The sequence below is a fragment of the Malaclemys terrapin genome, chromosome 17 (genome assembly GCF_027887155.1).
Source record: "Malaclemys terrapin pileata isolate rMalTer1 chromosome 17, rMalTer1.hap1, whole genome shotgun sequence".
NCBI lineage: Eukaryota > Metazoa > Chordata > Testudines > Emydidae > Malaclemys > Malaclemys terrapin.
The window spans coordinates 2837899-2861607 of NC_071521.1; the positions used below are offsets into that span (position 1 = coordinate 2837899).

A 23709-nucleotide genomic window follows, 5' to 3' on the forward strand; every position below is an offset into this window, starting at 1 on the left:
CCCCCTGTGAACGCTGCAGGCCTGGGACAGGGAAATCCCAGACCCCGCAGGGCCGGGGCGCCGGAACCGGGCGGGGAGCAGCCGCTGCCTAGGCCGGGGGTTCCGTGGGCGCGTGTGATGCAGCCCCCTGGCCCGTGCGCGCCCGGGGACGGACCTGGGCCGCCAGGACCCGCCTGTTGCAACGCTCCTGCAGCTGGAGGGAGTCGGAGAACCAGGGGGGCAGAGCCCGGCCGGCTCCTCCCCAGCCAGCAGGGAGCCCCCGGTGCCGGGCGAGTCTCAGACCGACCCGCGGGGAGCACGGCCCGGCCCGGCTCTCGGGGCCCCAAACTGCCCTTGCGCGCCATGAGGGTTAGCGCGACATTTGCGCCTGCTCCCCTCGCGCTGCTCCCCGGGCCGGGTGTTTCTGAGTCCGCGGAGCTGAGCGGCGGGATCTGGGCACCTGGAGACGGGGCCCACCTCCCCCTCGGTGCCGGAGCCATGGTCCAGTGTGGGGCGCGCTGCGCTGCTCAGGTCCCGGCCCTGGCAGGCGTTGTGCGGGGGCCGTTCCGAGCCGTGCCGGGCTAGAGCCGGGGGGGGGGGGGCGCAGCGGGATGAGGGGGGTAGGGGAGGCTCTAATGATCTCCAAGGAGCCGGGACGGGACGGCTCCCTGCAGGGCACCGCCCGGGCACGGGTCCGAGCCCCGCGGCACCGCTGAGCCTGTCACCCGGCGCGGGGCAAGCCCTGGGGCGGCCCTGCCCGGCGCTCTCTGCCTGCCAGGCCGCTACAGCCCAGGGTCCGAGTCCCCCGCCGCCCCGGGACCGCTCCAGGCTCCCCAGAGAGCTCTGCCCATGGCCCGGTGCTGGCGGTGCCGTCGGCTCGGGGAGCTGAGCTCCCGCCTGTGTTTGCAGCGAAGTGGAGCCGCCGAGGTGGGCCGGGCTCGGGCCGTGGCCGCTGCCCGGCGGCAGCTCCGGCGGTGACAAGCCCGGTGCCCGCGGTTCTCCCCGCGCCCCACAGCCGAGGCGCGTCCAGGCCCCTGGAGCAACGACGGGCAAAGCCAGGACCTGCCCTCGCTTAGCCCCCGGGCCCAGCCGGCCCCCGAGTGCGCCCGGCCAGCGGGACCCCGAGCCCGGAGCTGGGCACGGGCGGTTCCCCTCTCGGCCCCGGGCCTGTCCCCGTGAGTTCCTCGGGGCAGGGCGCAGCTGGAGCCCAGACCCCTCGCTGCTCCCGGGCACGGCCCCAGGGCAGGCGGGTAGCCCGAGCCCCGCACCCGGCCCCTGGCACCCCAGCCCCGCGCCCAGAGCGGGAAAGCCGAGGGTGGCACCAGAGTCTCCGGCCCTGCCCTCCAGGTCCCTTCCCCCGCCCCCGCCCTGCTCCCAGCCCCCCGCGGCTGCTGCGGCCCCCCCACAGGCGGGCTTGCCGCCCCTCGGGGGTGGTCACTTCCCCGTACCAGCCTGGATGTGCAGCCTCAGGCGCTATAAAGGGTCCGCCCGCAGCACCCGCCACCTGCCTGTCACGCTCCGCAGCGCCCCGCGCTCCGCTCCGCGCCTCCCCGCCGGGCCGGCCCAGGGGCTGCCGCGCTGACCTGCTCTCGTTCCCCGCAGGCGGGCCGCTGGAGGTGATGGACTATACCTATGATGAGGACCTGGATGAGCTGTGTCCTGTCTGCGGGGACAAGGTCTCCGGGTACCACTACGGGCTGCTCACCTGTGAAAGCTGCAAGGTAGGAAACCGCCCGCGGGGCCGGGCAGGACGCGCTGGCTGCTGTCGATAAGGGCCCAGAAGGAATTGGTCCGATCGCCCCTTCCAGGCGGGCTTGGCTCCAGTCTCCTCGCTCCGCCGCGAGCCGGGGAGGCTCGCCCCGAAAGGGGCCCCTAGCCGCCGGCCCCAGCCAAAGGCGAGCGGGGGCAGGGCGGGCCCCCCGGCCCCTCCAGGGTTTCGTTGGCAGGAGTTAGGGATGGATCCGCAAGGCCGGGAAATCGTTGTGCTCTAATTCCCCGCGCTGCAGAGCTCGCGAGGTCCGTCGGGCTGGGGGTTTTAACTCTCCAGATGTGCCTGGCGAATCAATGCCGCGGGGTGTTCATTTGCCGTGGAAAGCCCCGATCCCCCCCGGCCGGTGCCCAACCTCGGTTTTAGCCGGGAGCGCGGGACGGAACAAATATCGTTTTCCATAAAATCCGGAGTCAATTCCTGGGCGAAGCGCTCGGCTGGTTTGATAGCGCGACGCTTTGCACTTTGAAAGTCTGAAGCTCGTGTGAATGTCAGCGAAGGGGCTGCACTTTTCTTGGAGCCGCTCCGCAAATACAGGAGTTGGGGGTAACTGAACTTTTCAAACGTAACTTGCATTTGATCCTAATAAATGCAGAGTCCGCGGCCCAGCACCCGGGAGGGACAGTCTGACTCGGGAAACACTCGCCGGGTGTACAGGTCACATCGGGGAGATGTGACAACGGATAATGAAAGAACTAAACTAATGTCTGTTCTTGGAGTAGAAATGACCGGGGTGAGCTGATCGTATCGCTAGTACCTGGGTCTACAAACCACCCCAGCCTGCGCGCGAGGAAGTATTGAAATGATTATCTTTGCTGAAAGCGTCGGGGAGCGGCTGGATTTAGTGTTTCTGTTACAAACCCCGATTAAACTGCCAGGGGAAGTCACGCAACCCGCTGGCCCAAGGGGGTTTTAGTCAACAAAGTCCGACCCCCGTGCTAGTGTGTTAAAGTAGATCGAAATCCAAATTAAGATTATTTTTGTATGCACATAAGTCATGTTTCTGCGCAGGTTTAGCTACCTGTCATGTAATTTGTTAAAACGAAACTGTAGCCAGTCCGTGGGGTGAATTGTTTCCTCCACAGGAGAGCATGCAGTAACTCCGAGATTTATGGCCGGAGTGTAACTCCGGAGCAGGTAGAATCATTTTCGCTCCGGATTTATGTACCCGCATTTCCCCAAGTTCATTGAGTTTAAACGGCGCAAGCGAGTTGCCGAGGTAGAGTGCTTATTACAGCTGTGTTTTATTTTCCGTTTGACTCTTCGGCTCATCAAAACAAAATAGATATTTAGGGTCTTTAGATGTTTTTAAAATAGCTCTTTAGAAGAAATATTAGGAAATATTAATTTTATAGCAATCGAAATAAATTAAATCAAATGGTTCAGGGATTTTTTTTTTTTTTTAGTTTGAAAAGGTTAACCCTATAATTAGCCCGCTCAGAGGTGCGGATTGTTTTTATTTCGCAGTCAGACGGGTGCACCGTTGCTTGCACCACTAATCTACACCACGAAATATACCGAGCCCCAGGAATGTTGTTTGCTCTCAAATGGAATCGAATTGAACGCTGTCCTGTGTCCTTTCGTCGGGCATCGTTCTGTGCTGGCCGCGGGGGAAAGGTGCCACCGCAAGGCTGCCTGGCTGCCGGGGACAGGCGGCATCGGACCCGCTGTAACTTGTGGGGCATCTAAGGCGATCAGAGCGCGCCGGGTTTATGGGGTATCCTGTCCAAATCCCCTCGCAGTTCAGCTGCAGTGCAGGTGACCGGCGCTTTAGAAGTGCCGGAGACAGGGAGAAAATCGCGGAACCAAATACCAAAGTGACTGGTGGAAAGCGAAGCGAAGCCGAATCGGGCAGAGTTTTGTTGTTACTGCGGGGGCTGATGTTGGGTGAGGGACGCAGTACGGGGGCGGGGGGGGGGGGTGACCGCTGTTCGAGGCCTCTCTGGAAGGAAAGCGGCTCCCCAGACCTCTGAACGGTTTTTCCTCCCCCCTTTTTTTCCCATCCGCTGCTTGTATGTGTCCGGCCTGAAGGTGTAGTAAGGTGGAATGGGAGGATCTCCCAGGCAATGGCAAATATCTTTTGCAAATTGGAGGCTGGTTGCTGCCTGTAGTTTCTGGTTTACGGGGGGAGCGGGGGGAAGTGGGGTCTTTCCCATAGCACCAGCCACAGAACAGCGAGAGTCCCTCCACCTGCCTGGGGCTGGGGAGGAATTGCAGAAGCGGAAAAGCTCCGAGTTTAAATGCGGCCTCCCCATCAGCCAGCCCTTGGCTGTGTTTTATTTTCAGAGGCTTTAGACTGGGGGCTAAATCGGACTCCTTAAAATCGGGGGGGGGGGGGGGAGGGAATCTCTCAAATTGCTGTTGAATAATGTTGAACAGTCTCCTTGCTCTCTGCGGGGAGCATCGCACCCACAGGCCCCGTGCAGACAGAGCCTGGCCCTGCATTTCCTTCTGCCTGAGCTCCGGGTCCCCTCTGGGGGCAAGCCAGCAGCCCACGAGCGTCTGTCCCGGGAGCATTCTGGAGAGACAGAGGCCCTGTGGGTGCTGGCCCGAGCAGGGTTCTGCTGGTATCCCGCTCTGTGGTCTGCTTCCCAAGGGTCTTTCTGGGGCCTTTCTAAGGGGCCCACTGAAGTATCCCAGTCTCTTCACTGCTCTCTCTGACCAATGGGGTGGTAATGCTGAGCTGCCTCTCCCAGGTTTGGGGCGAATGTTTGTCCAGATCTTTAAAGACATAAATCAGGCTATAGACACAGATTTGTATTCAAAGAGCAGGCCCCTTTTTAACCTACGTTGTTAATGAAGATTGAGAGGCAGGCTGACGTTCCCCCCTGGCCGGATTCATCTTCTTCACAATTCCCCAAATTTGTTTAAAAAAGAAATCTAGGAAAGGAAAGCAATGGCCGCACTGGCTTCCCCCTGGAGGCCTGGCATTTCTAAGCATTCAGCACTAGCTGCTGTACATAGGTGTCACTCCATTGCCTTGACTAGTATGCTCCTTTACACCAGCTGAGCATCAGGCCCCCCGGATTTCAGCAGAGTCCTAAGCAGACGAAAAACATCAAATGTTTCCCGTGGTCTTGCAGTCAGATTCCTGGAGTTCAGCTCATGTCTGACTGAGAAGAGACACCTTCTCAGGGCAAGGGAGTTCAGACATTGGGGGAGAGAAGCCAGGCCTGCAACCTTTTGTCTTTTAAAAACTTGAACAAAAATACACGACTTCTGGCTCTGCAGCTCCTGTCTGTTACTGTTAGCTTTTCTGGCATTGTGCTCCCCCCATGGCACTGCTCACTGCCGTTAAATCCAGATCAGAGAATTTGTTCTTGCAGTTTTTTAAGTAATTTCCCCCAGCGAGACTATAGGGGCCAAGAAAATAAAAGCCACCAGCTATGATGCACTATTAGGCAACAGCAGAGCTCCGTCACCTAAGATGCTATTTTCATCGATGTGTAGTGTCCAATTCTCCCAAAGCCACTTGTTCCCCTGCCCCAGGACAGTGGGTCTGCAAAGAATTTCTCCAGGCAAGGAACAAATCATCTGTGTTAAACAGCAGCCTAGTGCAGAATCCTCCCTTCCCCAGGATGCTTGCTTAGTCCTGGACATACTGTAAAATGCTGGCGTATTAATGCCCTGCATGTTTTCCTTCTCTCGTTATCATCAGGGCTTTTTCAAGCGGACCGTGCAGAATAACAAGCACTACACCTGCACCGAAAGCCAGAACTGCAAAATCGACAAAACCCAGAGGAAGAGATGTCCGTACTGTCGCTTTCAGAAGTGCTTGACGGTGGGAATGAGACTAGAAGGTAAGAGCCCCGGTCTGCCGCCTCGTGTCACTTAACTCGGTGTGCTCCACGGGGAGAATGGAAGGGTCGTCAGTTGTTCAGATGTGGTGTAAATAGTATGGGGCCCTAAACTGGGCCTGTTCCTGTGATGTGTGGAGCACCGTCTTCTCCCATTGATATCACTGGGACTTCAGGGCACCCAGTACACAGGATCAGGCCCAAAGCCAGCTATGACAGCTGCTTATAGCAAAATAAATTTTTTCTTCAGTGTGTTGTAATTGTAGTTTGTTCATTTCTTTTTATTTAAACACGATTTGGGTTGGGTCAGTGGATCCGTATCTTCATGGGCAATATTTTAGGTTATGAGACTGTCTGGCACAGCTGTGCCTGGGAATTAAGCAATGACCTCAGAATTAAAAACAGCCCTTGGTTCCCACTGTAGTATCATCATTCCAAGTAAACTCTCCATTCAGGGCTAGATAGGTTTTTTTTTTTTCCCTCACCAGTCTCCAGGATACAGCATAGCCAACCCCTAGCATTCAAAAAACATGAGTCAGGCCCCTGAAAATCATAAAAAATTTTTAAAAATAATAAATGTAGGGTTCTTTTGATTTGCCTTCTGGTTTTTCAGAATTTAGGGTTCACACTTTGAAGGTTTTCTCTGCAAGCTAAAGGGCTTGAAAATGTTCTGGGTTTTGGTATTTTGGTTTATTTTAAATGAAAGCCAAGATTCCCCTATCTTTGCATAATTCCAGAGGGCAAGGCTTTAAGGAAAACACGGAGTATCGTGAGAATCAGGATAAAATGGCTGTATGCAACAGTGAGAATATAGTTTTTCTTTTGCCACATTCACTGTAACAGGAATTTCTCCTTATACAAGGACCCATAGTAGCACAGGGGATCTCTCACCAGATTGACATTTGGGTCATTCTACTGATGTCAGTCTTGATTTGTGCTGGTGTGGCTGATAGCAGAATCAGACCATATTGTTCCTCTGTATTACGATGTGTTTTACGTGGCACTTACCCACTGATGTTGCAGAACTTCACAATGCACGCAGGGCTCAGGGCCAGAAAAAAACATTACAAACACCGGGTAACAAAATGGAAAAAAAAGGACTAAACTTTACACCAAATCAAAAGATCTGGGCAGAGAGTGTTGGGGCTAGCGAGGTATCTCTCACCTGTTCAGAGCTGGGGGACTCCGTGCTTCGTTCACATGGGGATTAAGGGCAAAGTGGGGGTTGAACATAAAGTACTGCTAATACCTGAATACAAACTGAAATCATTTCCCAAGCAGGAAGGAGGCAGAAGGCTTTGGAGGCTGAACAGTTAAGAGCAGGACACAACGTTTAATGGCACAGGCAGCCAATGCAAACTCCCAAACATGGAGCTGGCATCAGCGCTGAGTGTCATTTCAAAAGCAGATCTGCGCCTTAGCCCTGGCTGTGACTGGAGTATTAGTTACAAACAGTTCCTGAGCCAACTGTCCGGCTTACCCAGAGGCAGGGCTTAAGTTGTGCTAAGGCTTGGCAGTTCAGAGCCCTGGCACCTCTGGGCTGGGCAGTTCAGAGCCCTGGCACCTCTGGGCTGGGCAGTTCAGAGCCCTGGCACCTCTGGGCCTGGCAGTTCAGAGCCCTGGCACCTCTGGGCTGGGCAGTTCAGAGCCCGGGCACCTCTGGGCTGGGCAGTTCAGAGCCCTGGCACCTCTGGGCTTGCTGCATCAATTATGAAAATAAAAAAATTGCTTGAGCCCTGGCACCTCTTTCATTACAAATTAAGCACTGCCCAGGGACTTTGCTAAATCGCAGCGTCTGATGCTTTGTACCAGCGCTCTGTCCTGTAACAGAATAGGCACGGTCGCCTTCGCTGGCAATCAGAACTCACACTCTGCTCCTGTGTGCAGTGAATGGGTGAGGGACACTGAACTCAGAGCCCCGTGTTCCCCGTTGGCAACAGAGTTGCACCCGCCTGACTTCCAGGCGCCTCCCCTGCTTCCAGCAGGGTTGAGTGTGGTCCTGTGCGTTTGTGGGGCTCAGAGGCAAAGCCAGGATATTTGTTGCCTGTGTGTTGTTCAAAGCAGCCTTTTCCCCGCCCTCTGAGCTGCTTGATGAAACTGCAATAGCTTATCCACCAGGGATCACCTAGAGGAAAAATGACATCCCAACTTGACTGTCTGTCTTTTGTGGTGAAAATTGGAGCTTACGTTTCCCTAGTTATTAGTATTTACTGGGCAGAAAATCTGAACTGACACTTCTAAAGAGATCCTTCAACTCAATAGGACAAAAGCAAGTCTGAAATTATTGATTTTGGGGACAAGTATGATGTTGACATAGGCCTCTCTTGATGCTCAAGAAAGGAAACGACTGAGAAGTCTGGACTGTGTGAACAACACAATCTCAGCATATCCCAGACAAATCAGAATGCTCACCTGAGTGCCCTGCAATAGAGCGACAAGAGAGTCTCTGAAGCTGCTCGGCGGTAACAGAGTAGAGTGTGTTTTGTGCTGATCACAGTACAGCTTCAGATAATCAAAGGTTTCACATGCAGGCTTTCCCTCTAGAGTGACAGCACAACACGGCCCATGCAAATTCACCCTGCTGAGCATGTTTCACAGAATCAAACATGTAACAGAGAGGCAGAAACACTGAGTGGTGCAAGCCAGGGGCAAGAGGGATGCAAAGATCCAGTGGAGAAGGCTCTTGCACCAATCGTGGTGCGATTATGTGAAGGGATGGCGAGGAGGCCAGTGCTAGGCCTGAGATGGGAGAGGGGGCAGAGAGGACCTGTGATATGGGCTGGAACAAATCCAGGGAGAGTTTTAAAAATAGGAAGAACAATTTCAAAGCAGATCCTGAAATGGATGGTAAGTGCGTGGGGGAGGAGCTTCAGTGAGAAGGTGGGCGGAAACCTTGATCTGTCAGGAATACTTCTCCGTAGAGTACAGAATTAGTAACCAGATCCCGGTAGAGCGGGCTCTTTCTGCACTAACTCTGGAGAATAAAGGAGTAGCTGAGGCCACACGTAAGATGTTTCTGTTTAGAATGGAGATGGATGAACTCACTTTGCCTAATTCTGACCCTACTCCATGGGTTGGGAGGTTTACACACTATTGTCCCCACTTAATAGATACTGTGAGGAAAGGCACAGAGAGGGGGAGAGAAATTAGAGTGAAAAGTAATATGGCACATAGGGCATCTCCTTATAGCAACCTAGCTTTGATCCTTTGCTCACAGAGCTGAGTTTTTTAAGGTGCCGTGTGTATGTGAAAGAGAGTGAGAGCAGGTGAATGGGGTTGGAGCGTGTGTTAAACCCCAGCTAAAACGATTCACGAACTCAGACTGGGTTGGGAATCCAAGAAACAGTCTAAATAGCTGCGAAAATTTCAGGCTCCATCATTTTTGTCTGTCCTTAGTTTGGAGGCATCTGGACTTCCTGTTTCATTTTGTTCCTGGAGACATTTGAATGAATACAGGATCTTTGCTTTTCTGACCAGTCCGTCTGCCCTGCCCTCGGTTTCCCACCTGAGATCAGAATCTTGTGTTTGTGGCAGCAGCACAAGAACCCAGTTGGGATGCAGCAAACAGCAAGGGGTTTATGATCCCAGGTGAGGCAGAAATCGTAGGCACAGGGGAACGCATGAGAATCAAAGCACGTCTTCTCTCTTAGGGTGCTTGTTTTGAAAGAAAAAAGGGTGCATCCATTTCCCACTTGTGAAAGATGCCACACTGAGTGCTCTGGGGCCTGCACGCCTCTATTTATTCGACAGCACTGCACAGGTGCAGCCCAGGTAGGAGCTGTGAAACTTCCTCTGCACACCCCACTGTGCCACAAGCCTGTGTCGCAGGAATCATTTCGAAGGGTGTCTTCACTCGCCATTCTCTAGCAGTGATGGGCATGAAAACCTGCTCTGAGCAGGTAGAAGTACCTGAACGCTCCCTTTGCACTGGGGCTTTTACACTGTGTTATGTGCTAGAAATGGGAACAAACCGTTGTAGTGCAGACAAAGGATAAGTGTGGAAGGGGAGTTCGGTCTCTCTGGCTCATTCAGCGCTTTGCCTTTCTGTGGAGGCTGCCACCCAGGGCGCAGGTTAGTGCTGACGGTGGAGGTGGTTTTTACATGCTCTCTGTGAGCCATATAATCTACTGCCCAGCCACTGGAGGGTAAATCGAGTGGGATCTCAAACAGTGACCGGGAGGTGAAGTGTTCTGTATTCCACAGACATTGTTGCCCTTAGCCAGCCAGCCCCCCAGAGAGGCTGTTTCCATGCAAATATCCCTAGGTAAGAAGGAATAAGGGAGGAGAAACAGGATTCTCTCTAGAGAGAGCCGTTCTCCATGGAGTGCGAGTGCCCCTTCAAGGAAAGTCTCTGCAAACATCTCCTGCCTCCTGGCTGGCTTTCAGTCCCCACTGAATGCTCCCATGTTCCCAGACAGTCTCTGAGAAACCTGGCCAGCGTTGTGGTTCTGTTGTGCAGTGAAGGTTGCTAAAGCGGGTTTCTGAGGCTGCAGTGAAAGGAAAGGTTAGTGAGAGGCCTTTTGCAGAAATAACAGCTGAAGCACAAAGACTTGAGCTCTCCACTCAGAGTGGGGTGGCAAAGCTAGTTGCTTTCCCCTTTTGTACACATTTTCCGTGGCTTCCCAAGCACTGGGGTCACCAGCCGCCCAGCCTTTCTCATGTCCGTCTGCGGACAGCTCCAACGCGGAGCGTTCAGCTATTTGAGGCTCTTCCAAGAGTGTTTTTTTAAGGCAAAAACACTCTTGGGAATGGCCACAGAGGAGAGTGAATGATCCTGTGAAGCAAAGAAGCACCTGTTTCCTAGAGCAGTGACACATTCTTGTGTTTCTTTTGGGGTCCAGAGAGAACATCTGTTTCTTTGAAAGGGGAGAGGTTCGAATGGGCCCGTTAGCGTGAGGAGCTTGTTGTAAGACTCCTTGGGCAGAGTTTTAAGCCGTTTTTAATAACACACACACCGGGCCAGGCCCACTGCTGGTGCAAATCGATATAGTCCAGTTGAAGTCAATGGAGCTAGGCTGGTCTACGCCAACTGCAGATTTGGCCCATATGTTTTGGAGCGCTCACTTGACCATTTGTCTTGCGTGTAATGGTCGTGTTGGAAGGGACTGACAGGAAGGCGTGCACGACTGGATCCAATTCAACAAAATCTCACCGAGACACTATTGCAACTCCCAGTCATTCAAAAATCACGAGTCAAGATCCAGCAAATTGTGAGGTTATGTTTAAAAATCTTGAGACTTTAAAAAACAATAACTTGGGGTTGTTTTTATTTGCCTCCTGACTTCACATTTTCAAGCATTTCTCTGCAAGAATGAGCACTAGAAATTTAATTTGTTTTCCCCCCCTTTTTTTTACATGAAAGCTGAGATTCTCATGTATTCACCTGACTCCAGGATCTTGGGCTTTAAGAAAAGCACCAATATTGCAAGACTTGTGATAAAATAGTGAGACTTAGGCAACGCTGCTGAGATATAGTTTTCTGCAAATGGAAACTCTTTGATGTGATGGCTAGTGCGTGGCAGTGCAGGGAGTGGCTGAAGATGGCCTTGCTGCTGGGGGGCAGGTCTGTGACACTTATCTAGACCCCGGGAAAGAAACAGCTCGGTCATGGAGGATGGGGCCTCAGGAACTGGGCGTGTTCTCAGGCTGATGCTCTTAGTGTTCCAGGGCGAGGGGGTGATGCCGCCTCACTAGGACAGCACCCCCTACTGGCTGCTCAGAGGCAGCATAACAGTCCCCAGGAGAGACTCTGCACCAGGACCCCTGTGTCCCGATGCAGCCATCCATCGCTCCCACGATGGAATGGCTGCAGGACAAGATGCATTGTTTCACCACTATCCGGCCTTTTCCCCTCCTCCTCCTCACCATCCCCTTCCCCCCACTCTATCTGGACAGAGCTCTCAGGGTTATTTGCCATGATCTTTTGGGAAGATAAGGCTCCCTTGGGCTCAGTTGAATTCCAAAGGCCGTTCTTTCTCTCTGCCCCACAGCTGTGCGAGCGGACCGGATGCGAGGAGGAAGAAATAAATTCGGCCCCATGTACAAGCGAGATCGTGCCTTAAAACAGCAGAAGAAAGCTCTGATACGCGCCAACGGCTTTAAGCTGGAGACTGTGCCTCAGATCGTGTCGCCAGTGCAAACTGACTACAACCTGTCCTCCACCATCCACGGCATCCACTCGGTGTCCAAGAGCCTGCCTCCCAACCCGGCCACTATGACGCCAGTCGACTATGACAGAAGTCCGTATGGGACGCCGTCCTTGGGAATGACTGTGCCTAGCCACGGGGCGCTGTCCAGCTACCATTACCCCTCCTTTCCCAATCGCACCATCAAGTCAGAGTACCCCGACCACTACACAAATTCCCACGAGTCTGTGGCCAGCTACATGTATCCAGATGCCTATCCCAACAGCGCCCCACCCGACATCCCTGAGGTCATTCTCAAGCTGCTGCAGCTGGAGCCCGACGAGCCCCAGGTCAAGGTGCGGATACTGGCTTGTCTGCAACAGGAGCAGGGCAAAGGCCGGCATGAGAAACTCAGCACCTTTGGCCTCATGTGCAAGATGGCAGACCAGACCCTCTTCTCCATTGTGGAGTGGGCACGGAGCTGCATCTTCTTTAAGGAGCTGGAGGTAGGTAGTTTGCTTGGCTGGTCACTCCAGGGTGGGGCCTGCAGGTACGTTCCAAGAGGCAACCCGAGTGAATGGAATAGACAGTGGGGCTGAAATTTGCCCAGCAGAGAGGGACCCTGCAGGCCCCTCACACCACTGAAGCCCTTAATAAGGGGCCAAACCAAAAGGTGTAACTGGTGCAGGGGGCCTGGTGTGACGCCCTGGGCTGGGAGGAATCAACCCTGCGGCATCTGGCTTCCACCAGTCTGTGCACAGAGCAGGATCCCGAGTCACTGGCCTGCGGCAGGTCCCCCCTCCCTCCCGCACATTCCCGGGGGCACAAGGATGCTCAGACCTGGAGCTGGGCACAGGGAAGGCAAGAGAGGGGGAGACAAAGCTGCCCCAATTCAACTGTTGTCTGGGCGAGGAGCTGCAGGCTCAGCGCTGGGTCTCCTTAGAAGCCTCTGCCCGGGGCACAGGGCGGCTCCGAGCCCGGGCACTGGGAGACGGGAACTCCCAGCTCCCCGGTTCAGATCCCCCCCAGCCACCCCTCCTGGTGGCTGTGTGCTGGCCTGGTGGAAATGGGTTGAATGGGTCTCGGCCCGGTCCCTAACGGAGAGCTGTCTGCACCCCAGGGACACTAACTGGTGCCTGCACCCACAGCCTGGGCCTCCAGACTGGGGGAATTTCCTGCCATAGCAGGGGTGGGGGAGGGGCATTGCTGCCCAGCTCTTTAGGGGGAGGGGAAGGGCCTGGCACTGCTGCCCAGCTCTCCTGGGGGTCCTGCCCTGCCCAGTGTCTCGGCACCGCTCTTGCTTCCCAGGCTGTTTCCCTGCCTCGAGCTCCCGCCAGGGCATGTGGCTGGTGCCGCAGCGCAGATGCCAGCAGGAGCAGGGCCGGAGTAGCTGGAGCGCACTGGAGGTGAGGAAACACCCCAGCCTGTCTCCTGTGGGCCGAGGATTGGACTCCTCACCGCCAGGGCCGTGGCAGGCAACGACCAGCAGAGCCAGCGCCCGGGGAAGCCCAAAGTGTAATGGGAAAATGTAACACGGTGGGATTATCCGCAAGACAATCTCTCCTCGGCCTTTGGGAGGAAAAGCAGCGCTGTCAGGTGGGCCCTGGGCAGGTCACCAGGGCCAGGGGACTCCTCGGCCAGCAGCATCTCCATGGAGCCCCAACGGGCCCTCTGGCCAGGCCTGGAAACCACGCCCTGCTGAGTTGCCTTCCTGCTTCCTGAGCCAGATGGCAGAGGGCAGTGGTTGAGCTGCCCAAGGAGGACGGGGGACATCGCCTGGGCTTTGACCAGCTGCCCATATTGCTGTGCTTGCATAGAGCAGAGTCGGGCGTGGGCCTGCCCAGCTGCCGCGTGACAGTGCAATTTGCTGCCACCCGACGCCAGCCGGGGGTGGGTACCTCCCCCACAAGTCCCCAGCTGTTGCTGACCCAGATGTGGTTCTGCAGGCTCCAGATCAGTGACACTCACACCTCAGTGGTTCAGGAGCCAAGTTAGCAACCAACATTACCCGAAAGAGCCACAGAGGAGCTGCTCTTCGGCAGGCTGTTCCAACTCTAGTTCTCTGAAGGGGGAAGTGGACAGGATCTTTGTTGGCCCCCACAACCCTCCCGCCCTGTCCCACCTTCCAACCCCCCCTTCCATCCCACACACATTGCAGAGTCTGGGAGAGAGTCTGCTCTTCATGCAAATCAATGCTTTTTTCTTTAAAATAGCTCTCCTGTCCCTTCCTCTGGGCCAAACATAAACCAAGCAGTTTATGTGCATCCCCTGGCATTGCTGCATGTGGCTACAGATTTGTTTATGTGGGACCTACAGGAAGTATCGCACTCAATTACTTAAAAATTATTCAGTGCAGAAGGATTCCCCCCTCCCCACAATGACTTGTTTGGAGTACAGGGGTGAGGGGAAGTGGGGGTGTCATCCCCAGAGAACTGTGCTGGATTTGGGTCAAATTCATCCTAGGTATGAATCGGCTGAAGTCAGTAAGCAGTTACAACACCTGGATCTGTCTGGGGAGCCATGCTGATTCCCCTGTTTCACAGGAATTGAGGGTCAGGGGGTCTAGTGATTTTTAAATTTTATTTCATTTTTTACAGCAGCAGGAATTGAATAGGTTGTTTTGTGAAGCTTTCCCAAGGCAGCAGATGCTACTCCCAGCCCAAGGGGGCAGGCCTGAGGCAAATCTGTGAGCTGGACCTGATTAAACTCTACCAAAGCTCTGGGGATATTCAGGGATGGGATTCTGGGGTGCCCGTTGGTTCAGGGGCATGGCCTGTAGACTCCTGCACCGGGAGTGTTCTAAAGACCGAATGGGGATTGTTTTGGGAGGAGTCACAAGACATTTGGACTCTACGCAAAGTGAGGCAGTCGGCTGAGTGAGGCGCTGTAATGGGCAGTGAAACTGGAGAGCTGGCCTTAGCTCCCAGTCAGCGCCTGTCACCAAATCTCTGCAAAGCTCTGGCGCTGGGCCCTGACACTGAGCTGCCAATGAAAAGGAAAGGCAGCGATCTCCCGAGTAGCTCCCTCAACAGTGTCCCAATGTCACTGTGCACTTACACGGCGCCCGAGCTGCTTCGCTGGGACAGCCATCCCCAGAGTGGCCATGGCCCACGGTTCTGCTCCTCTCCAGACCATCTCAGAAAGTGGGGTCTTTCGCACTCCGGCCCTCTCCTTGGGCCTCCAGAGCATGGCAGTGCTTAAAATAACCTCTCCCTGCCCAGAACAGTGCCAGGAAGTTGCATTGTGGAAGCATTTTTTGTTCGTTTCAATCATATCAGTGTTCTGCTTGGATTCTGGGAACGGGTGATTGTTGTTTTGCAGGAGATCTTGTAAACAGTGGCTTCAGCTCGCTGCTGCCTTGCTGGGTAGCCTTGTAATTCTATTGTCCGCACGGTTACACCATTCAAACATGGCTTCGCTCCATGTGAATACAAATCCATCAGCCCCTCTTCCCCCCAGAGTGACATGTCCTGTACAACAGCAATGCCAGGGCTTCACCTAGTCAGGACTGTCGCCATTGGGCCGGCCTGGTAAACAAGGCTCACGTTGTGTAACAATGCAGATAGGGGACGCAGTCCCTGGAAACTGGACTCCACAGATCTTTGGGTCTCCTCCCACCCGAACCCTAGTGCCAGTAACGCTAGGAGATGGGGGTGGGTGGGCAGAGATTTAGACACAGAGCAGTAGTTCCCTGCTTTGGATTGGTTAGAACGGGGCTGCGGTCCAGCAGTGCAGTTGGTAAATGATTCAGACCTGTAGCCTGTGTAGTGCTTGGGAGAGCGCAGGCCCCGCCCAACCCCAAATGTTAGAGCACGGCAGACCTCGGGGAGATTTTCTACCCATTCAAACATGAGACTCCTGTTTTCCTTTGGCTGCGTTTCCTTCCTCTGCTAGAGGCTGAGCGTGTGGCTGGCAGCAGAAGCTGCTGTCAACCCCCATCGCTCACCGGTAAAACCATCTGCAATCTGATGCTGTGCGTCCCGCGTGGTTGGTGCCGCCTTGACCTTATTTTGCTGATTTCAAGAATGCCACAGGGCAGGTTTCTTGTTTGCTGTGGCAAAGCTTTCACCACACTGGGGCCAGAGACTTCTTTGCTCACTGCGGCTTGGGATAATTTAATGGCAGCAATGGGTTTGTGTGGCTAAGGAAAGAACATTAGTGAATGGATTTAGTAGGCAGTTCTCCTGGGGCCGTTTACAGTCTATGGTCATGATTGCTATTGGACATAGGACCAGCAGGTGGAAGCAATATATAGAGACCGCGGCACCCACTAAAGAAATACAGCCACCTCTGGGGTGGAACACGGCAGCCCTTCAGCAATGCACAGCAACACTGTACAACATTTTAAGTAGGAAGGGATGAATGTTGCGTCCTATGGAAGCTGCAAGGGGGATAAGAAAGTGGGGCTGTTTCTGGCCCCATCCTCTATGTGCTGCCCTGGAACTGGCAGCACATAGAGGCTGCAAAGAAGACGGGGCGGGGAGATTTCTATTCCCCTGGGGCAGGAGCTGTGCAGGGTCGATGTAACTTTAGTAACTCTATCTCCCCCTGCCCCCGGATCCCTGCATAGGGGGCAGCTGGGGGCGGAGGGTGCCCACAGCACTCAGCCCTGCAGGGAACCTGGGGGTACCACCGCCCTTAGGCAGCAGTAGGGAGGTGGCTGTTACATGTGCCAGGGGCTGAAGTGGCCTTTGCAGAAAACCAGGTGACCTAAAGCCGCCTCCTCCCCCTGGGCTGGGCCGTCTGCGTTCTGTGCCCCAGCACGGATCTGCCTTCCGGAGCAGAACCGCCCAGGACGCCGGGCCTAGGATTAATTATTACTTGTTTGTGTTGCAGCAGTTCTAGGGGCCCCGGCAGGCTACAAACCCAGGATAAAGCTCCAGCCCTGCCCTGTGCGGAAAGTGCCCTGGGCCATGCCATGACCACAAGCGATTGTGACCGTCTCGGAAAGGCTGTGTGTCGAGGTGCGCGCTGTTCTCCGGGGGTCCAATCTCAGCTGCTGCAGATCTGTGTTCCCATCGCGGCTCACCCTGCCTGCCCACTCTTCCCTGGGAGCCGGGCTAGGCCCAGGCCCAGGCCCAGGCCCAGGGGGTTTCTTTCACAGCCGTGCTCAGCGGGTGGTTCTCTTCCTGCTTTTCCCTGCGGCAGCAGGATGGCGCAGCAGCCCTGAGGATGCCCTTCTCCCCGCTCCCCCCACCTGGCCGATAAAAGCCAATGGGTCGCCAAGGCGGGAGATGAACTCCTGCCAGCACAGACTTCACAGCGTTACACTAAGGCCACTAGCATGGCTAAAAACACAGCCAGAGAAATGAGGGAATGGAACTGGGGCATTTAGGGCCTCTCAGAATGGGGGACGCGGGCTGCCTTGGCCAACACAAAGGCGAGTGCTTTCTCAGACACATTCCCAGCCAGTTTCTGTATTCCCGCGGAGGCATTTGCTGGCAGCTGCCGACGTCGCCCTGTTGAGCCGGTTCCTTTCCCTGCCGCCCGGTGTCACCCCTGCCCTGCAGTGGCACCATCCAGCGCTCTGGGCACCCCGTCGCCTTTCCATGGGCAGGTTTCAAGGCCGAGCTGCTGTCTTGTCCCCTGCCACTTCTGAGCAGCCCAGGGAAGGGGGATAAACGTGGGGGGGCCGACGCTGCCCAAAAGGAATGGGGCTGGGAAGGCTGCTGGCCTCCCAAAGCACCCCTGGTAGGCTGGTGCCCCAGATATGGGGGAAGCCAAGAGTGGAGCCTTTTAAAGCTTCCGCTGCTGCTCCTTTGTGCGGGGGCTCCGGGGAGCGAGTGGGGAGCCACCCAGTGAAGGAACTTAGATGGTCCCCATCTCTGTAGCATCTGAGTGCCTCTCAGCCTCTGAATGGCTTTGTCCTCACGGCCCCCATGAGGCAGGGCAGGGCTGTTCTCCCCATTGTACAGGTGGGGAACTGAGGCATGGCGAGGCTAAGTGACTTCCCTAAGGTCACACGGGGAGTCTGTGGCAGAACAGGGAATGGACCCCAGGCCTCCAATGACTAGTGCCCCACACCGTTCGGCTGCCAGGCAGCTGCTGTTCTCCGCACCCTCCTTACCCAGCAGCGCCCACGGCTGTGGGCTCCCAGCATCGGGCAGGAGCTGTGCGGGCAAGCGCCCCAGACAGTGTCTGGGAGGGGGTGCTAAGCAGTCAGGTTATTTTCCAGGTGGCACGTCATTCTCTCTGCCATCCACTCTGCAGCCCCCGTGCCCTAAAGCCATTCGCCAGGCACCTGTGGTAAGAGAAGCAAATTCCAGGGAGTGCCAGGCCTTCTCGCACATGCTGTTCCCACGGACCTGGGGTGTGTCCAGCGGGGAGCTGAGCACACTTCTTGGGTCTTTGCCACCGGCCACTTTGAGCATGGGCTGGAGAGGGGGCTGCTCAGACCAGGGCTGTGACCTGCAGGAGACCCCTCCCCAACTTCCTCCCCCCAAACAGGCCAGCATGTACAAGGCATTCTGCAGGGAAAAGCCAGCCAGACCTCCTTGCGCTAGGAGCCCCCCCTGGGAGCACGGGGAGTTGCAGGAAGTGGGCTGGATAGAAGGCAGCTCAGAGAGAATGGACCGGGGGAGCTGGAGGTGGGATGGCTCCGGGATGGAGGGAGCCAAAGGGGGGAAGGGGCCAGGTGCGTGGGGTGGGGCGGGGGCGTGGCACTGCTGACGGTGCTCCTAAGGCAGCGGGGGTTGGGGGCTGGGATGGCTTTGGCGTGTGTGAAGGCTGAGGGGCTGCATTGCCTCGGGGGGAGCGGGGGACCATTCTAGGCTATTTCTAGGCTCCTGTGGCAGAGCAAGTGGCAGAAACCCTGGCAATGGGGGTGGCAAGCTAGAGAATCTGTTGCTAGCTGGTGCCCTGCCTGGCGTTGTAGATGCGGCCAGGCTCTCGCCCCCCTGCCAGGCTGAGCCCTGTTACCCGCAGTCACACGCGACTCGTGCTCTCCGTCCAAAGCCCTCCCCGCGCAGAGGGTCAGGCCCATCTCCCGGCCCGGCTGCAGGAAGGGTCGCTCGGGTGCCTGGCTTCCTGAACTACTGTCCGGTGAGCTTTCCCAGCTGGTGGCAGTCTGGCCGGACTGGCCCAGCTGTGCTGGGCTCTCGGAAAAGGAGGCCGGCTCAGAGCAGGGAGCCGCGGGTGGGAGCGCCTGCGTGTCTCTGATCCAAAGGAGGAAGGCGATTCTGGGGCAAAGGGTCCCAGGGGCTGTCGCCAGGCTCAGGGAAGAGCTGCTATTTAACGAACCGTTGACTTCATTTTGTTTTTCACTAGTAGTTCAAAGGTAACGCCCAGAATGAGCACACTGCTGAGAAAGCAGGGGGTGAGGCCTAGCTGCCCCCGGGTAGGGACACGTAGGGTGTGCTCATCATCGCCTCGAGGGGCCGGTTCTTCGTGAAAGCATCACAGCCACGGGATAGAGCCCAGGTCCCTGAGCTCCAGGGGAATCTGTGCTAGCCATTGAGTTGGTCTCTATGGTCCTCCCATTCACCTCTGCCTGCCCCGCCCCTCTGAGGTCTCGGAAGGAGGATGGGAGACACCTGTCCCTACCAACCCAGCTGTATTAGTCTGTCATTAGCAGTATGGAGCACTAGCCATTGGAGGCCTGGGTTCCATTCCCTGCTCTGCGACAGACTCCCTGTGTGACCCTGGGCAAGTCACTTAGCCAGGAGTCACTTTTGCGTGAAGCCAGATGCCTCTCACCTGCTTTGTGAGAGACAACAGACAATCCCAAAGGTCCATCTAGCCCAGTATCCTGTCTTCCGACAGCGGCCAATGCCAGGTGCCCCAGAGAGAATGAACAGATCAGGGAATCATCTAATGATCCATCCCCAGCTTCTGGCAAACAGAGGCTAAGGACACCATCCCTGCCCATCCTGGCTAATAGCCATTGATGATGAACTTATCTAGTTCTTTTTGAACCCAGTTATAGTCTTGGCCTTCACAACATCCTCTGGCAAGGAGTTCCACAGGTTGACTGTGCGTTGTGTGCAGGGCAGTTGGTCCAGCTGCAGGGGCAGTTATGGGGCTGCTGTCTGGGGGAAGATGGAGACTGTGTCCTTGTTGCCTCTTGCCCAAGTGGGCATTGGTGCTACTAGCCCAGGGTGCGCAGGGAGCAGTGCTTGTGCACGGAAACAGGTTGCGGAGTGCAGCCTGAATGCACACTCTTTGTGGGCAGCCTGGAGCTGAGCTTCTGGCAGGCCTGGGCTGGCTGACATTTCAGACTGGAGCCACGCAAGGCCTCTTCGTTTGACCCAAACTCAGCTTGTTTGGCCTTGAGTTTCCAGGTTCAAGGCCCGAGCTCAGCCCAGGCTTGGGGTGGGACAGGCGAACACACTCAAAACTGGAGCTGGCACCTACCTCTCTGAGCTCTGCCCCTCCTCCTCCAATGCCTCCCTAAGGTGCAGGGGGGCAGGTTGTAGGGAACCCCGTGTTCTGCTGGACTGGAGAGCAGCCTGCCCCCTGCCTGTGTGTGGAAGGGCAGCTTAGAATCATAGAATATCAGGGTTGGAAGGGACCTCAGGAGGCCATCTAGCTCAAAGCAGGACCAATTCCCAACTAAATCATCCCAGCCAGGGCTTTGTCAAGCCGGGCCTTAAAAACCTCCAAGGATGGAGATTCCACCACCTCCCTAGGTAACGCATTCCAGTGCTTCACCACCCTCCTAGTAAAATAGTTTTTCCTAATATCCAACCTAGACCTCCCCCACTGCAACTTGAGACCATTGCTCCTTGTTCTGTCATCTGCCACCACTGAGAACAGCCGAGCTCCATCCTCTTTGGAACCCCCTTCAGGTAGCTGAAAGCAGCTTTCAAATCCCCCCCTCATTCTTCTCTTCTGGAGACTAAACAATCCCAGTTCCCTCAGCCTCTCCTCATAAGTCATGTGCTCCAGACCCCCAATCATTTTTGTTGCCCTCCACTGGACTCTTTCCAATATTTCCACATCCTTCTTGTAGTGTGGGGCCCAAAACTGGACACAGTACTCCAGATGAGGCCTCACCAATGTCGAATAAAGGGGAACGATCACGTTCCTCGATCTGCTGGCAATGCCCCTACTTATACGGCCCAAAATGCCATTAGCCTTCTTGGCAACAAGAGCACACTGTTGACTCATATCCAGCTTCTCGTCCACTGTGACCCCTAGGTCCTTTTCTGCAGAACTGCTGCCTAGCCATTCGGTCCCTAGTCTGTAGCAGTGCATGGGATTCTTCCGCCCTAAGTGCAGGACTCTGCACTTGTCCTTGTTGAACCTCATCAGGTGTTTTTTGGCCCAATCCTCTAATTTTTCTAGGTCCCTCTGTATCTGATCCCTACCCTCCAGCGTATCTACCACGCCTCCCAGTTTAGTGCTGAGAGTGCATTCCACACCATCCTCCAGATCATTAATCATGATATTAAATAAAACTGGCCCCAGGACCCACCCTTGGGGCACTCCGCTTGAAACCGGCTGCCAACTAGACATGGAGCCATTGATCACTACCCGTTGAGCCTGACGATCTAGCCAGCTTTCTATCCACCTTACAGTCCATTCATCCAGCCCATACTTCTTTAACTTGGCGGCAAGAATACTGTGGGAGACCGTATCAAAAGCTTTGCTAAAGTCAAGGAATAACACATCCACTGCTTTCCCCTCATCCACAGAGCCAGTTATCTCATCATAGAAGGCAATTAGGTTAGTCAGGCACAACTTCCCCTTGGTGAATCCATGCTGACTGTTCCTGATCACTTTCCTCTCCTCTAAGTGTTTCATAATTGATTCCTTGAGGACCTGCTCCATGATTTTTCCAGGGACTGAGCTTGTACACCCCCAAGTAGGTGCTTCTCGGTTCACTCCCTTCCTGTGGCGTGAAACAGGGGTAACTCCATGGCAGGCAAGGGCACTCTCCTGGGAAAGGAGGGTCAGGCCCAATTTGCTTTTGAAACTTGACTCCTTGGTGTAGGCTCTTAGTACACTGGGCAGACTGATCGGCGGGGGGGCTTTGGGCCGCTATGGGCCTGCAAAGCATTGGGAAGAGGGGTTTTTCTCGACAGATGGTGATGGTTCTAGCTAATTATCCCCCACACACACCCTCGGAGCCTCAGCAGGGCCTGGCTCAGCACCGTGTGGCTGAGGGGGGCCCTTGGAAACACTCCCCAGGTGCTGTAGTTGTGTTATTGTGAAGGCCGTGGGAGGGGGAGCTGGGCTAATGGCCTCTGGACATCAGTTCACACGCCACGTCCACCTGGAGGCGTGGGGCAGTCAGAATGAAAACAGATTTAACGTCTCAGATATATCGTTTCATTTAAGGGCTAGTAATTCTGTCAGTCTGCCACTGACAAATGAGGGCCGGCCTGCCAATCTGCTGGGGAGAGTGATGCTGCCGTGTTCATCTTGTGTCATCAGACAGAGAATTACGGACTACACTGGCCTTCGGATGCAAGACTAATAATGCCGCTCGACAAAGGGGGATTTGGGGACCTGCTTGTTTATAGAGGGTTGGCGAGGGAGCTGCGCGGCGAGGGCGAGGGAGCTGGGGTGGAAGAGGTCAGAGCTGACACCCATAAATACAAACTTTAACTGAGGCTAGATGAGATGTGTCAAGATTCAAGAGAAGATTTGCAACATCTACTCGTCAGAAGAAAAATATGGGCAGGGAGGTGAAATATATTTTGCCGGGTCACGAGGCTCAGGCAACTTTGTACTTTCAGATGTAATTTTTTATATATCTATGTATGTATAATGGATGTCCAGGCAGCAGGGCAAAGTGACCTTTAGCTTAAGGTGAGAGGCCTGGAAGGTTAAACCAATTGCGTTTGGTTCAGCAGAACCCCCAAGCCCTACCTGAAATGTGGTGTCGAGGGGATCCTGGTTGCAGCCAGGAGGGGGGCAGACGCCCTGAGAACAGGGAGATGCAGCTCCCTGAGGAAGGTTTTGGTTTGACTCTAATGACAGCCTTGGCTGGTTCCTTAGTCTCTGGGCAGGCTGGTCCCACGCTGCAGAGCCAGGGTCTAGGTCCAGATCCGACTTTCTCCAAGGCGCTGTGCCATGCGGTTGCTGGGGTAAGTCTGTGCAGACCCTAAGCTCCCTGTTGCACTGTGTTAGGGAAGGTGCCTCTGAGAACCAGCAGCACTCGCTCTGCCGCTCGCTTGGCTTTGTCCTGCCTGAGGAGAGAACTCAGTTTAACTCTGTTTTTGCAGAAAGGGAAAAGGAACAAGGGAGTGATGGGGAAGGGAGGAGAGTGGAGGAGGAGGAGACCATCTCTCTGTTGGCTGCTCTTCCACTTGTAGAGGTTTTATAAAACAATGAGGTCTGTTACAAAGGCTCTGCTCCCTTCCCAGGTCCCTTGCGTTCGCCTGGGGCAGGCTGGGAGGTGAGCTTGCATTTTGTAGGGTGCAGAGATTCTGGGGGATCCAAGTGAAGCTGGACTCTCTGGGGACTCTGCCGAGGCTTGGCTAGGGCGGGTGACGGGACGCATGGAGCTTGCATGGGCAGGTTCTTCAGCCAGGCACTGTTCCGGATTCAGAAGGATAATTCCCCCAGTCTAGTGCCTTCAGGGCCCTCTGCTAATGCTGCCATTGAATAATCTCCTTGGGCTTTGGCTCCCGGCTGTGGGGCTCGGCTGGGCCCAAGTTCTGGGCTGCTCCTGATTCACAGGACAATGGCAGGTCTTTGACACTAAACACTAGCATGTTACTACATGGGTCCTCTCTGTGCATGGCTTGCAGTGCTGCTTTCCTGGGGCCGTGAGGCTGTGGGCTCCTGTGGGGAGCAGCGCAGGATCGCTGGTGTCCCTGGGAAACACCGTTAGGAGAGGGAATGTTTCCTTGGGCTGGAGCCCACACCCAATCCATGTAACTCTTCTCACTTCCAGGGCTCTCCTGGGGTGGGGCAGGGAGGGAGGCAGAGGGCAGAGCTCTGTCCATTGATGCCGCAAGACGGGAGTATCTGGTGCCACTGAATCCCTTGCCCCAAACTCGACTCCCTGGGGACACGGAGGGAGCCCTCCAGGAGCCGGGCTCCATGTGGGGTGAAGGATTCTGAGCCCCCTCCTCCTGCTCTCCTCCCG

At 55.4% G+C, this 23709-nt stretch overlaps 1 protein-coding gene across 1 annotated transcript in view; it reads left to right on the forward strand.

The window, feature by feature from the left end:
* Positions 1–297: 297 nt before the first annotated feature.
* Positions 298–23709, forward strand: part of NR5A1 (nuclear receptor subfamily 5 group A member 1) — a 56539-nt gene continuing 33127 nt past the window's right edge. The window contains exons 1-4 of the mRNA XM_054007627.1: positions 298–348; positions 1582–1700; positions 5406–5547; positions 11535–12175. Of these exons, the coding sequence (XP_053863602.1) occupies positions 1599–1700; positions 5406–5547; positions 11535–12175 (885 nt within the window). The 5' untranslated portion in view covers positions 298–348; positions 1582–1598. The remainder of the gene's footprint in view (positions 349–1581; positions 1701–5405; positions 5548–11534; positions 12176–23709) is intronic.